The following is a 16,748-nucleotide window of genomic DNA, read 5'->3' on the forward strand; positions in this document are numbered from 1 at the left end:
ATGATGCATGATAATCTATTCCTCAAAACAGTCCTTATCATTGAAAGTTGTATTCTGCTGAAGGCATTAGTACTTCTTTGGGTAGCCATGGGAACAAATAAGAAGATCTTTCAAACTCACATTAATAAATCTCTGTAAGTTGCATTTACTTCCTTACTTAAGAACACCAAAGCATATGATTTGACATGTCCTTATATATATGCTTCTACATGAAAGGCTTGCAGGTTACTAAAATAGTTTAATTTTTTTTTTTGCATCTCATTACTATGACACTATTTGCAATGCAGCAATATATGTATAAAATAATTCTAGGAACTAGGAGCACAGCACTCATACATGCTAATCTCACCCACAATGATAATCAGTTCATGTAATATAAAATATGGTAGCCAAGATAAGCATGTACACCTAAGAACCTTTGTCTACAGTACACATGGAAAAATCGTAGAAAAAGACATTTAAATAATGATACACAAAATAGAAAATGGCAGTGAAATGTCATCTATAATCTCCTGGCTAAAGGAAAATGAACAGATTATGACAGTGTTCCTTTTCTTGGCAGAGCAAAGGGTTAATAGAAAAAAAGCAAAAGGAAGAAGATAAAAAGTACATAAATAAACAAAGCATGCATGAGAAAGGAGAGGAAATGGTATTCAGCTCTAGAACTCTGCAGGTTATAAACTGAACAATGTTATTTTATTGTTGTGCAAGTGATCACATGGCTAGCTGAAATAAAAGTCTGACTCCACCATAACATTACAAAAATAAAGCTTGATCCTGTGAAGTGCTGATCACTTCTTGGAAGGTGGTGAGCACCATCAACTCAAAAAATGTTATGGGTCTTGAGGGTGCTCATTACATTGGCAGATTGAACTCATTAAAAGATGTAGTAACACACATAAAAAGCAACCTTCCACAATGTATCTTCCATAAATCCATCATGCCTTTGTTTAGTGCTGACTCAAAAAAGTCCCTTCCTAGGAGAAATGCAGCATGCCTTCAGGTTGCCCACACACATAGCAGGACAACTCCATCATAGAACCAGTAGGTCTCCACTTTACAGTCATATGTGCTAACAAGCCTGCATCTTGCATGGAGCTGGCTTCATGCCATTCAAGGAGACCACTACCCCTACAGAAGTCTGTCACCTCTTGCTGTGCTCCTTTGTGCAGCAGAACTGCACCAGGACTGCCATGGCCAGAATGTACGGTATATTTTGCTCAATTGCTAACTCTGACTACATTAATTAAATAAAGGAAGTGACTATCATAGATAATGTTTTCCTTATAAAGGACCCAGTCCTCCTTACTTGAGCTTAACTCCCACTGGGATCAATAGGAGTTCAGGATAAATAAAGACATCAGGATCCAGCATACAGTTATTTTAGACTTGCAACAGAGCAAATAACTATACTGTATATAAAAACCCAGTAATTAAGGATATAGTCTACATTATAGTTTGTCTATTTTATTTGTCTCTCTGTTTCATGGTATATGTGCAACCAGATGCGAGTGCTTGTGTATATTTCTTTGTACTGTTTAAAGTTTGAATTCTTTGTCTGAATTGGTTACTACTCCATGAAGCCCTCTCTATGTGCTATTCATCCACATTGTACACATGTAAGTACAAAAAAAATCCATTATTATATGAATCCTCTCTTCAGACAAATGGCGATTTGGGGAATCTGCATTGATGACTGGGTAGGTTATATCAGTGGTTCTCAGTGCTGTGTTCTGGCTATTCTCATTTAGGAAATGATCCTAAGGACTCTATGGTTGGTCTAACCTGCTCTGAGTTAGGCTGAGCCAGGCAGAGAATCAGAGCTGTAACCAGCTCCCAGACTGCATGTCCCACACTGCCACTCTGCTATGCTAAGCAGTTCTCCCCCACAGAAGAAAATTTATACCAATATAAAGAGAGAATCTCTGTTTATGCATAGCAGCAGGAACCATTTGGCTTCTTTAGAAAGACCTGGCATGAAATAATTGCTCCAAAGTATCAGAGCATGAATGTACACTGCTGCAATTTATATGCTTTTGCCTCAGCGTTGCTTGTTGCAGGTGAGGTGGTACTGTACTTGCATAGATAAACTGATCAGGGAGCAGTCTCCAGATCCTCATTTGACAAAAGACCATTTTCAGTCAGCAAGGAGCAAAGCTGCCAGTTCAGTCACTAAATACACTGAATTCTTGAAGGGGAATCTGTAAGCAATTCTGTACTCCATGATCTCACATTGGCACTGCAAACTCAACGGACTTTGACTCAGTTATAATACAGCTACCTTTTGTAGAGTAGACAGGACTTCAGAAATCTTTTCTCTTTACAGAATATTATTAAGGACCTGTCTGTGCTACAAATTATGATCACGTTGAATTTGATCAATGGACTGTCACATTACAGGCAGACTGTGTCTCCTGATTCAGTGATACTGTAATTGGGAAGAAGGAGAAATAGGAATTAGGTAGATAATAGGTCACTAATCAAAAGGCAGGTTACTTTGAAGGAAGAAGATACTTTGAAAGAAAATAGAGAAGTTGATGAAAAACATATTTGATTTTAAGACATTGTAGAAGTGTTTCTCATTAGGCCAGGCTTGCAAAAAGGTATTCCTCACAGTGTTGGCAGGGTGGCCTACAAAGTCTTAACATGGGAGCATGTTGTGTTTAAAAATATGAATCAGTAATCAGTTTGGCTGTTTTTAAACTGTAGGAGTTAAAACAAAAATAGAAGTTTGTTGATTCATATTCTTGTTAAATGCTCATTAAAAGAGCTTTATTTTTAAACTGAGATTTTACAGGCAGTAGGCCAGAGTTTGAGCTCATATATGCTAGTGTAACCCAAAGTAACTTTGCCAAAGTTTATAGTTTACACTGGTGTCAAAGCAGAGTCTGGCCCAGTCAAATTTGGAGGAGGACACCTATGAAGACTATAGTGGTAACAAGCTAATCCCATATGGCGAAATTCTGCTCTCCCACATGCACACATGGTTTCTATTAATTTCAGAGAAGGTCAGGTGTGTATGTCTAAGGGATGGTTTTTTCACCATTGTACTGTGACAGAAAACTTACCATACAGTCAAATTCTGCATTCAGTTAAACCTATTCAACTCCATTGAAGTTAACTCATGGTTTTAAATAGAGACCCATGAAGGGAATTACTCTCCCTTACATAGTCAGCTTTTTTAAAATAAAAGTGAAAAACATCATAATCTTGGGGATAAAGTGCTGCTGCAACTTCCCCCACTGATAAATTGCAGTCACAGTTCACCATGACAATGCCTGACTTCTATGCTGTATTTAAAAAAACCACAAAAAATTAACTGTGTATCTAGAGGACTATGTTTAATTCCCTGTGTGCACTTATTTTAATAAAAAGTGAAAGTTAAAAGCTGGTTCAGCCATGAATGAGGTGCTGCTAGAAGTAGCAGCCGTGCCAATTGTTTCATTTTTTAAATGACTTGTTTTACTTTGATCCTTTCAATTGCAGCAGCTTTCAATAGTGCTTAACCCATAAACACCATATATCCATCACGCTTATGAAGCAAACCTGAACAACTTAACTGAGCAAATTAAGAAGTCTAAGCAGCAGCCAACAAAGGTCCCTTATCTTGATTCCACAGCACACCAGGGTAGCTATTTTCTCAAGAGATACCACCTCTGGGATAGCAGACCCACAGCTAAGCTGGCAAATCACAGAAACGAGCACTGCCTCGTTTGCATCTAATATGGGCTTACAACTAGCCTTCTGTGAAGAAAACAGGATTTTCTAAAGCAGCGGCTCTCAACCTTTCCAGACTACTGTGCCCCTTTCAGGTGTCTGGTTTGTCTTGCGTAACCCCAAGTTATACCTCACTTAAAAACTACTTGCTTACAAAATCAGCGAGCACACTATTACTGAAAAATAGCTTACTTTCTCATGTATACCATATAATTATAAAATAAATCAGTTGGAATATAAATATTGTACTTACGTTTCAGTCTATAGGGCAGTATAAACAAGTCATTGTATGAAATTTTAGTTTGTACTGACTTTGCTAGTGATTTTTATATAGCCTGTTGTAAAACTAGGCAAATATCAAGGTGAGTTGATGTACCCCCTGGAAGACCTCTGTGGACCCCCAGGGGTACATGTATCCCTGGTTGAGAACCATTGTTCTAAAGGACTTATGACTCTGTCTGCCCAAACAACTAAATTTTTTAAAATTTGCAATAAAGCCCTTAATTCTCAGACAGATCTGCTGAGGGGCTTTTTTTTTCATAAATATTTTTGTAAAAGGAGATACCCTTTTTAAGTGTGTGGTGGAGAATGGTAAAAGGAAAGTGAGTGCTGGTGTTCTCCAGCTTCATTAAAATGCCATCTAATAAATTAGGATTATGTTCTGTGTATGCCAGATCTAATTTTTGTTAAATTAAGTCCTAACTGGGAAGAGCTATGGTAAATGCCTCCAGATTTAGTTTCTGCAATATCAAGTAAAAGACAAAAGTGAAGGGATTGCATGTGAAGAACTCTTTAATTCTTGAATAAATTAAACAATTAATATATTTGCTTTGTGAAAAGGCCCAAAGCAGTTCATGGAACACTTTTATGCCACTCTAGGAAGGTAATATACTGACACCAAACTTAGATGTAATATTTAAAAATAAGAAGCTTTCTATTATTTCCATGTCATACAGTATTGGCAACACAACTCTGTACCTGTGATTGCACATATCTTATTAAAAATATTTGAGCTAAATTCTGCAGCTCTTATTTGATTAAAACTCACATTTATTTCCTAATATGTCATTTCATGTGAAGAAAAGTTACTAGCTTCAAAAGGATAAGGGCTTAAACAATTGTCCCTGTGACATCATATTAACTGGGAAGTATTTTCTGATGATGGCTGATAAAATTCAGTTCCTACACTAAATAAAGAGACATAAAATTTATACTAAAATTGGTCATTACCTGTGTTTACATTTCAGTCCTTAATGAACAACTGTACCAAATTAAGAAAGGGTGGAGAGAACAGGTTTCATTTTAAGGAGGGGCTCATTAAAGCTTCTGAAACTGTCTTTGGTCACTGAGCTCTGTATAAAAATTTAATGGGGAAGAACTTTTTTAGATCTTGACATATCCCTGAGTAGTAGTTCCTTTAAGAAAAAAGAAATACCTAAAGGGGACATTTCTGAGGAAGCTTACGCCAGTGTAGACTTTGTCGGTTGGCAAACTAAGCCTTAAAAATGTAGGATTGGCAGTGGAGGGCCTGCAGTGGTAAATCTAGTGGTATGAGCAATCCATAGTTTTTAGAAACGTGATATGGAATGAAAAAATGTTCAGGGTGTAACAGTTGAAATTCAGAGTGTGAGGATAACATATTTTGTTGGGAGCTCCCATTGCTTTCTCTATTAACACAGATTTAGCTCCCACTCCCACAAAGGTCAGCATAAATCCAGACTATCTTCTGTAGGGTGTGCCAGTCTGTGGACACTGGGGTTTACCAGGGACTATGGACAGTCTGGGAATTTTATGGAAATGTTGCTGTAAATTAAAAGGGATCTTTTCCCATATTGATTCTGCCACTGATGGTTTGGGTCAGGGGTGGCTCCAGGCCCCAGCATGTCAAGCGCATGCTTGGGGTGGCATGCCGCGGGAGGCGCTCTGCCGGTCACTGGGAAGATGGAGGCAGCTCCAGTGGACCTCCCACAGGCACACCTGCGAGAAGTCCACCAGTGCCGCCTGCCGCCCTCCTGGCAACCAGCAGAGCTCCCCTCGTGGCATGCCACCCTGCTTGGGGCTACGAAATGTCTAGAGCTGCCCCTGGTTTGGGTTATGCTTGAATATACATTTCCAGATTTCGTGACAATTACAAGTACAGCTGCTTTATTGAGCTCACTGTTCAGCCAAATACTAATGCCATTGCTCTTGAAGTAATGGGTCAAATATATATAGTTTGGAGTTGCACCATGTGTGAATCCCAAGAAAATATCTTTTATTTACATGGAATGCTACAGTGAATTAGAGCAGTATAAACTGATCTCCTTCATGTGTAAATTATACAGAGAGAACAGCTAGGTGAGGTAATATCATTTATTGGACCAGTTTCGGTTTGTAGACGGGACAAGCTTTTGAGCTTCGCAGAGCTCTTTCTCTTCCTGTGAAGCTCAAAAGCTTGTCCCTTCCACCAGTAGAAGATATTACCTCACCTACCTTGTCTGTCTCATGACCAACGTGACTACAACAACATTGCAAACTGTCAATTATATAATTATTCCAAATGAGAGAAAGCTAAGTAGATTCTAGTCTATTTATTATTTTGATTTATATACATATTCTCACAATCCTTTAAACTATTAAAATCATTGCAGCTGATATCTTCTTATCAATGAGCTTGTGAAGGTTATTAAGTAGGTTATGCCCCTGCACCATAATTATGCCTCTCCCTGGAGTAGCAATGTCAGGGGCCACTCATCCACACCAGGCCTGGTGGTAGGTTGCCCCTACTCCTCTTTGGAGTACAGTTCCCTCACTGGACTACTGCTCCTTGCTTTCAGGAGGGCTGTATGGGTGAGGGATGACATAGCCTCCAGTCAATCAGGAAGATTCTGCAGGGGGAGGACTCAGAGAACAGAGCTGAATACTGTGTTAAAACGAACAGGGCAGTTCATACCTCTCAAAGCTATTGTTTCAGGCTGTCTGCATTAGTTACACTCAGGTAATGTTTACAAGGTTTTCTTGGCAACCGTGAGGTCTAGAAACAGAATTTATTTTTGAACGAAAATTGCAATTTCAATGGCATAGCCAGGCCAGAAGCCTTAGGTATGTCCCTATACTTATTCCTTAGTACAGCCCTGTGCCCAAGGGGATTCTGCACTACCTGTACATCAGGGAGCATGGCTCCCAGCTGGCACTCTCTGTAACGAAGTGGATGGAGGAATGTGGGTCATCAGACGCAGGGCGACACAAATTCAATGGCCAAAACTTCAATAGTGTTACTCTAGATTTACACTGGTGGAACTGAGGGCAGAATCTAATTTGCAGAAGATTTATTGATGCCATTTGTATTTGCACTAGTTAAACGCAAAGTTTCAGTTCACTAATGGTTCTTCCACTTTTGAAGATTGCTATCTTTTAAGGCCTGACCCTGCAAATGCTGGCGTATGCCCAGATTGCTTTTAGATATATACATGTACATGTGTGTGTGTTTATAAATGCATACATCCACCATGTTTTATCTTCTTCTTTATGACAGTGTAAGGAACCTTGTCATGCTCCCCTAAAGCTGCTCCTGCTTCTACTTGTGTGTATTCCCAGTTATGTCTCCAGGCTTACCAAGAAAAATAGGTAGTTGCTACTTGTTACTCCTCTTAGCACTGCAGAGCCAATATCACACTGGGATAGTGAGCTGCACTCTTTTCTGGCGTGTACATTCATCATCAACAGCAATGTTAAGTATTTTACCACTGCTGAATCCTTACTTGTGATAATGCCCAAAAGCAAAAAGAGTTCAATTTGACTTTCAGATTCCATGTTAAAATCTATAGGGCTGGTAGTTAGGAAAAACATCTTTTTGCTTGTAAACTGAGCAAATTTAACCTGGAAATCCTAGATTCAAGAAACTAGTAACCCAACAATGCCATTTCCCAGTCACTTTTCAGAGAATAACTGCACATGAAAAGCCAGATTTTAAGCAAAGCCTCAACCCAGCCTTCTTATTTTGTGAGCACAATTCTGGGCCTGCCTTTTGTCTCCTGCAAGGAACTGTGGATAGAAATATTAGTATTTAGCTAAAGATATAGGCAGGCACAAATAGTTAATTAGCTAGCTAATTTATATTTCTCTCTATTGCATTTTCTTTCTCTATAGATTATAAGTGGCAGCAGGATCAATCATGAAGTCTCCTTGCTCTGAATGAAATCCATGAAAGTTTTGTCTGAGCAAGGACTGAGTTGGGACTTGAGGACGTGGCCCTCAAAGTATGAATGCACTGGCTTGGGTTCAAACCCCAGTTCTGAACAAAAATAAAATGAGCTTACTTGTCTATTTGTCATTGTCAATAGACATTTGTCCATATAATAAAATTACTGAATAATGTAATCCCAAGGCTTATTTAGAGCAATGAGAACTAGCATAATGGGCATGTTGAAATGCAGTAGCAGAGCTGTGTGAAGAAGTTTGCATAGTGCCTGCCCTCGCTCTCTGTAACCGTAGGCAGTCCAACTGTAGAAAAAGTCCAAAACACACAAAAATGTTAACAGAAGGACAATAAAAATTGGCCAGTGTGGGATTACTGGGAGTGGGTGTTTGTTCTGCAATGCTCATTTGCTTGTGGTGTCTATGTTGTCATTTCCTGTGCAATGTATTGATCACTATTAGATCTTATAAATTAGATTAGAAGTCGATATTTGAAGTACAAATATCTGGTCTGCATACCTACATTTGATGTAAACCATTTTATTTAGTTTCTAATACCTAACAGTTGCAATATTTTTTTTAAACGATTGAATTAAAAATTTAGTTACTTGCTCCCCAAGCTGTAATGTCATTTCATTAAAGTGAAACCTAAACGATGGGCATTTTCTTTTGTAATAATCACCGATATAAATGTGGGCCAGTCTAACAGGCACAATCTAGCCCATCTTATTTCGGAGGTATCTATATAAAGACCTCTTTGTTAAGCTTCTTTTGTGACCTGTCACAAACTGGCTGGAAATTTTCCAAGAGAATATGCTTTACTTTCCAAATAATGGGACCAATTTCTTCCCTTGGTAGAAGGGTAAAACTCCTATTGAATCTAAAGGAAGAGTTGCCAGCCTATCTGTGGACAAAATTAGGTCCAATGATAGGTTTAAGATGAGGACCCGTCAGATCTTTTACAAGAAGTCCTGTAGTGACGGTACTGTCACTTGTAACCTATTTGCAACCTATGGTTCTTTACACAAGTACCAGATCTGTTGGTACTTAAGCACTTTAGAAAACGTTTGAACACTCTAGCAAAGGAATTCCTGGAGCTCACAACCATGATATTGCAGTGTGTCTCAAAAATCTGTGTTGACCATTTGTCAAAGTGCATGTTGCAAGAAATTTGGAAGTCATTGTGGTAACACCCAGGTATAAGTAAGGGCAGTGTATGAGCCACATGCCAATTGAAGATAATCTCGCGATAAGAAGAGGCAGAAGGAATGAATGGAATCACAAAAGGCTGAACTAGATAGAGTATATTTCCTAACGAATGGACAACCAGTCAAAAGAGCATAATCCTGATTTATGAATAACAGGATTTGGGAGGCCTTCTAACAGAGAACAAAGGGGGAAAAGGTTCAGAATCTTGAGCAACCTCTCTACTTGACCTAATAGAAAGTAAGACAACCTAAGGGAGATCCTTTGTCTCTGAAGTGTGGTCAGGACATGTACTGACATAAGTAGTTTTGGCAAAGCACCTAACTCAGAGTTAGCAGAGGTGAGGGCAAGTCTAAAGCAGCATCTTCTTTTTGTGTTGGAAGCAGTACTCTCAGTTCAGTTGGGGAGTACATTGCTAAAACCGGGAGTATAAATTGTAGTTGAGCGAGACAGAATATTGTTTAATTTTTTTAATTAGACTTAAACTTCATAACAGTTGAGGCTTCAAAGAGTGTAGAGGCCAAAATCATAGAAACTGTACTCTTTGGTAAATAAAATTCTTGATTTTTATGAACTATATTTATTACCAGTTATGAAAAGTGTAGCTTGAAAGAAATTTGGCATGAACTTTTAGCACCACAATCTTGCTTTGAATGAATCTTTCAAATCTTCTGTATAGTACCTTTAATTCTTTTGCTGTGTCAAATCTATTCTTCAATGTGGATTCCTCGTGAAAAATGCCATGCAGCCTTATAATCAATATTTGTTCTCTTTTATCTGAATTCAATAGGGAATTTTCCAAGGAAAGAGAAAAAGCCAAAGCCCGAGGGGACTTTCAGAAGCTACGTGAAAAGCAGCAGCTTGAAGAGGATCTGAAGGGATATTTAGATTGGATTACACAGGCAGAAGACATTGACCCTGAGAATGAGGAGGAGGGTGATGAAGAAGGCAAACGGAACAGTATGTATTCTTTACACTTTATACTCCCACTGAAAGACAATTGAACTGTTTGGAGAAAAGTTAAAATAAGGGAGAGGATATATCATATCAAATATTACTGTACAAATTTAGTGTTGTGTAAAAATTTGCATTAGTTGAGCATCCGCATCTTTATTAATATTCATTTACCTACTGCCATAAAAATGGACTGGAAACATATCCCCAGATTTAGCCCTGCTTTACTCCTGTACAAACCATGATCCACACTCTATTTTGATATCCACTATTAAGGTTTGAAAAGCATTGTTTTATAAAGGTTCTCGATTTTATTTTTGGTTTCTAAAGTAATAGTGGCTATACAAATTGCATGCAACTCAATGACATTTCAAATCTAGACTCTTGCTGGCATAGCCAAAAGGGATATATGATTGTCAGTGGCTGTGTGTATTAGAGTTAGAAGAAAATGGCTCAGAAAAGTACATTCTTAACTCCACATTCAAACCCCAAGAAATAGAAGACATTGAGAAAAACCTAACGATTAAATGTTTAAACCTTCTATTGTGTTAGAAAAGGTGGTTTCCACTAATTCTGTGAGGAAAGAAATTACACCTCAGACATCCCCTCCTGTCTAGCAGTTAAGGCTAGGTCTAGACAGTGGTGTGACTCCACAGTGCACCAGTTTGCCATGTAGACAAGCCCTAAGCATGGTATATGAAGATATCTTTATGAGGAGTGTTTACTTGAGGTGAAATACTTGAAATCTTTGTGGACTTTTAGTCAACATTAAAAAACAGTCACTGTTGCTTTCTTTATATAGTTCACCCATTATAGAGTACTGTACTAATGACAACGGTAACAATGAATGTTTTAACACCCTCAGATTTATATCATGAAAGTCCTCAAATGCTTCTACACCAAAAAGTCTTAGCAGAACTGTCTACAATGAAGAGGTTAATTTTATGACTTTGCAACGATTGTACATGGTTTGTTGTTGTCAGCTAAAGTCTGTGTAACTCAGAAATTTCAAATATACATTTAATGGAAAGGTTTTTATACTTTCTACTTTATTTGCAAAGTAGTGGTTAAAGTTTTAATATGAAATGTATGCTGCTGTAGATGAGTGACCATGTGGAATTAAAATATTTCTGTTGTGGGGTTTCTTAATGAAATGCGGTTACCCATAAGATCGGAGGTAGAGGGCCTGATTTTGACACTCTTATTTATGTTGAGTACTCCTCAGATACTTCTACTGGAACCAATGGGAGCTATTTACCCAGCAAGATACTATTCAGTATAAATAGGGGTATCAGAATCTGTCAAGGAGTGATTTGTCATAGACAGAAACTCGGAACAGTATTCCTTATTACATTAATACATATTCATTGTTATTGATACTGCTATTATAGTATTGTTATTTAATTATAAGAAACTGCATTCTTTTAAACATATTTGTTATCATATGTTTAAAATATTTCAATAATGTCTTAGCTTTTGAACATCATATAATACTTCACTGATTTGCGGATTAGCATTGTAGCTAGAAATGATTTCCGGGCATAATGTTTGTCAAAACTGGTAAATAGTGCGTGGTTTGTTCCTGAAACTGACTGAAATCATTTTTTTGGTTTTGGAACTTATTGCCACATAAAAATAATATTTAGGCTAACTCCTGTCCCCAGAGTTCCAGATTCCAGAAGATTAGACTTTTGGTTCACAGTGCCAATAAAGTCTGAACCCATGTTACTGTCTTAGAGGAAACAGGGTTTTATCCTTGATACTATGGGAGAGTGGGAGGCAAGCTTGAGCTGGTGTCATTACCTAAAAGAGGTAATGTATATGTATAAAAGACAGCCCATGCAGAGTTTTTATGCTTGAAAGGTAGAAGAGGCAGAGACAGTCTGGAGTTCACTAAGCATTGCTATTGATCTTATGTGGAAAGCACTTATATACTGGCATAATGGGTGTCAGTATAAAAGACTAAGATAGATAAAAGAGGTTTGTATGTTTTAGAGAGTACGGTCTGTGTCCACATGGTGGTTGTGATGATTCAGTCACAGAGATCCCCTTGGGACTGTCACCTGATGTGCTGAGACTACCCTTGAGCCCATTTTCTCTGCCCGTTTGGGCCTCCAGAACCCTGCCTTGTTGAGTCAGACATGCAAGCCTGCTGCAACACAGACCCAGAGTCTGAACCACACCCTCAAAGCTGCAGACTTAACTGAAAATAGCTTAAGAAGTGCTCCTGTCTCCAGCACCCAGACACCCAGCTCCCAATGGGATCCGAACCCCCAAATAAATCTGTTTTACTCTGTATAAAGCTTATACAGGGTAAACTCATAAATTGTCCACCCTCTATAACACTGACAGAGAAATTTGCACAGCTATTTGCTCCCCCAAGTACTAATCACTTACTCTGGGTTCAGTAATAAACAAAAGTGATTTTATTAAGAATAAAAAGTAGGATTTAAGCGGTTCCAAGTAATAACAGAACAAAGTAAGTCACCAAGTAAAATAAAGGCAAAACACGCAAGTCTAAGCCTAATACATTAAGAAACTGAATACAGGTAAATCTCACCCTCAGAGATGTTTCAATAAGCTTCTTTCACAGACTAGACTCCTTCTTAGTCTGGGCCCAATCCTTTCCCCAGTACAGTTCTTGTTAGTTCCAGCAGGTGTCTTAGATGAAAAGCAGGGGATTCCACATGGCTGAGATCCCTTTGTTCTGTTCCACCCCCTTTTATAGCTTTGGCACAAGATGGGAATCCTTTGTATCTCTATGGGTTCCGCCCCTCCTTCTAAATGGGAAAGTACTGGGTTAAAGATGGATTCCAGTATCATGTGACATGTTCACATGTCCTATGAATCTTCATTACCCACTTGCTGGCACACATGTATACAGGAAGGCTTACAAGTAAACAGAGCCATCTACAATCAATTGTCCTAGTTAATAGTAGCCATCAAGATTCCAAGCCACCATTAATTGCTCACGCTTTGCATAATTACAATAGGACCTCAGTTATATTTCATATTCCTAGTTCCAGATACAAGAATGATACATTCATACAAGTAGGATGACGACACTCATTAGATTATAAACTTTGTAATGATACCTTACAAGAGACTTTGTGCATAAAACATATTCTAGTTACATCATATCCGCCCTTATAAACATAGTTTTATAATATATGTTTATATATGGAGTGCAATGTCACAGTGGTCCCTGAACAAAACCTGAGAAAACAGACCTTGTGCAAGGGACTTATACAGGGTCACAATCTTCTTGCCCAACTTAATGACAGATTGCTGTACATCCACGCAGCCACTAATGGGGTTATTGGCCAGGAGATCCATGCAATTTGCAGACGTAGTGGCCAGATCCCATCCCTTCTGCAGCCTGTACTAATCTCAGACCTATACTTGCACTGCTGTAGAGAGACCTGCCCCAGAGCAGTGCTCAGTGGCTTGCAACAGGCTGTGGAGATCAGGGAATGGGTTCCCTGTGGGTTAGGTTCCCCCATACAGCAGAACCATGTCTTTACTTAGCTGTGGAAAGAATGGGGTGGCCTTTGTCTGTACATTGTTAATGATCATGTTATTTTAGATTATGTTAATTGTCAGAAGATACTTTCAGGGCAGGGAATTTGCAGGGGAAAGTAATTAAAACACATTTTTTGGAGAAACGTTAACATTGATGGGCAGCCCATGGGCAGCCTTGCAGGGGCAAGGACAGTTATTTATCCCATGTCAAAACAAAACTGATAACATGAAAAATATATGAGGAGTGACAGAGGAGAGTCACTTCAACCAATACAATACAACTCTGCTGCTGAGCACTTAGGAGGTTATATTTTCAAAGCCCTGTACTAACTAACTAATCACCGCAGCACTCTCATTATTCCTATTGACTTCAGTGAGAGTTCTTTGAAAATCTGGACCCTAATGCATTTATCAGAACTCCATTGGTATTGCATTGTCTTTGAATGCCTTCAGCTTTTAGACACTGAGGGACAGAGCTTCAGTTCCTCCTCTGGCTGTTCTGTACTGTTCCAGGAGTGGAAAGCAGCCAGATAGCTGGCAGATCTGGCCAGCTGGAGATTCCCTAAGCTGTAGTGAGACTTTGCAGCCAGATGTAATTTAGAGGAACCCCAAAATTGCCCTTCAGTAGCCCTAAAAATCAGGGCATGCAAAGGTAGCTTAAAGCCACTTTTTTCCCCCTCTTGTTTCTTCAGCTGTTCCTAGTGCAGCTCTAGCACGACCAAAGATCTTTCCCCTAGTACTTGCAAAGTAAATAAATAAGTCCATGTATTTTAGCTACTAGTTGAGCTTGTTTGGGAGTTAAGGATGCCAGATTCTAGACAGTGGGTACAATTTTCAAAAGCTCTTAAGTGAGGTAGGTGCCTACACAGTTTTTGTATCATTCTAACTCTATCCGTTTAAAATCTACCTGTGTTTAGATGCCAATTATAGCTAGATCAGTACAAAACTTGTGCTGACAAGCCTTAAGTCCCAGTTTCAAAAGTGAGGTAGGCACGTGAGAGCCTAAGGCCTGGTCTACACTCAGGACTGGTGCTAGGGTTTTAGCGCCCTAGGCGCACGGCAATTTCGCCGCCCTGCACGCTGGTCCCGCGGCTCCAGTGGAGCTGCCGCAGTCATGGCTGTGGACGGTCGGGTGCTCCGTGGCTCTGGTGGAGCTGCCGCAGTCGTGCCTGCGGGAGGTGCACCGGAGCCACGCGAGCAGCCGACCATCCGTAGGCATGACTGCGGTAGGTCCACCGGAGCCACCTGCCGCCCCCTCCGGCAAAACGCCGCCCACCAATAATTCTGGCGCCCTAAGCGATTGCCTAGGCTGCCTAAATGGAAGCGCCGGCCCTGTCTACGCTACGGGGTTAAATTGAATTTAGCCACGTTAGGTCGATTTAAAAATGAATGCGTCCACACAACCAACCCCATGCCGTCGACCTAAAAGGCTCTTAAAATCGACTTCTGTACTCCTCCCTGGTGAGGGGAATAGCACTAAAATCGACTTTTCTGAGTGACATTTGGGGTAGTGAGAATGCAAATTGAAGGTATTGGCCTCCAGGAGCTATCCCAGAGTGCTCCATTGTAACTGCTCTGGACAGAACTTTGAATTCTGATGCACAAGCCAGATACACAGGAAAAGCTCCAGGAACTTTTGAATTTCATTTCCTGTTTGGTCAGTGTGGCAAACTCAGCAGCACAAGTGACCATGCAGTCCCCCTAGAATCGCAAAGCATAGAATGTTTCTACGCTCCCCCATCATCTCTGTCCCTGAGGTTATCGCAGAGTAGAAGGCAAAAAAAATGCTCTCTCGATGACATGTTTTCCGAGCTCATGCAGTCCTCTCGCATTGATAGGGCACAGCTTAATGCATGGAGGCATTCAGTGGTAGAGGCCAGGAAAGGACATGATGAAGTGTCTGTTGGGGGAGCAAACAGACATGATGATGAAGTGTCTGTTGGAGCTGCAGGAAAGCCAACAAGAGCACAGACCCCTCCCCCTGCATCCACTATATAACCACCTATCCTTATCCCTGTGTTCCATAGCCTCCTCACTCAGACGCCGAAGAATGCACCGGGGTTGGGGGTGGGGGTGGAAGCTCCGGGCACCCAGCCAATCCACTGCAGAGGATGGCCAAAGCAACATAAGGCTGTCATTCAAACAATTTGAATTTTAGTGTGGCCACAATAAGCAATGTGGCCTTGTCCTTCCCTCATCCCTACCCCACCCGGGCTACCTTGTCCATTATCTCATTTTTAAAAATTAATTAATAAAGAAAGAATGCATAGTTTCAAAATAATAGTTAATTTATTTTGAAGGGAGGAGGGTGGTTGGCTTACAGGGAATTAAAGTCGACAAAGGGGGTGGGTTTTCATCAAGGAGAAACACACACAATTGTCACACCGAAGCCTGGCCAGTCATGAAACTGGTTTTCAAAGCCTTTCTGATGTGCAGTGCGCCCTGCTGTGCTTTTCTAATAGCCTTGGTGCCTGGCACAAAACGATTGTCTGCTGTTGCTTTCACGGAGGGAGAGGCCACTGACGAAATGTACCCCAAACCACCTGCGACAATGTTTTTTGTCCTATCAGGCACTGGGAGCTTAACCCAAAATTCCAATGGGCGTCGGAGACTGTGGGAACTGTGGGATAGCTACCCACAGTGCACTGCTCCGTAAGTCGATGGTAGGCATGGTAGTGAGGATGCACTCCACCAACATAATGCGCTTAGTGTGGACATAATGAACTGTATAAAATCGATTTCTAAAAATCGACTTCTATAAAATCGATCTAATTTCATAGTGTAGACATATCCTAAATCTCATTGAAAGTCAATAGGACCTAGGGTCCTTATTGCTAAATCTGTGTTTGTTAATAGCACTAAAACTCTTAAGTCACTTAGGCACTTTCGAAAATTATACCCATACTTTCCTCCTGCTTTCACCTTGGCCTGCAGGGATGCCACCTGCTTTGATCTAAAGCAGAAAAAAAATGAACAAAAATGAACAAAAATTAGGGCAATGAAAACACCAGTGGGCTAGATCCTCACGTGCAGCTGAGATATGGGTGATCCTCCTGCGGGCAGAGACACAGGCTTTAAGTCTATTTTACCCCACAAAACAAACAAAGCACATGTAAGCATATGAGAAGGTCTCTGGGTTGTAGTTGTGCCCTTTAGGATACTAAGTGAAAATG

The 16,748-nt window shown here is 40.0% G+C and overlaps 1 protein-coding gene across 4 annotated transcripts in view; it reads left to right on the forward strand.

Annotated features, from left to right (window-relative positions):
• Nucleotides 1–16,748, forward strand: part of CACNA1D (calcium voltage-gated channel subunit alpha1 D) — a 356,488-nt gene that overhangs the window by 183,045 nt on the left and 156,695 nt on the right. For all 4 annotated transcript variants that reach the window (XM_075073231.1, XM_075073232.1, XM_075073233.1 and 1 more), the window contains exon 9: nucleotides 9,890–10,059. In XM_075073231.1, the coding sequence (XP_074929332.1) occupies nucleotides 9,890–10,059 (170 nt within the window). The remainder of the gene's footprint in view (nucleotides 1–9,889; nucleotides 10,060–16,748) is intronic.

This window comes from Chelonoidis abingdonii, chromosome 17 (assembly GCF_003597395.2).
Source record: "Chelonoidis abingdonii isolate Lonesome George chromosome 17, CheloAbing_2.0, whole genome shotgun sequence".
Taxonomy (NCBI): domain Eukaryota; kingdom Metazoa; phylum Chordata; order Testudines; family Testudinidae; genus Chelonoidis; species Chelonoidis abingdonii.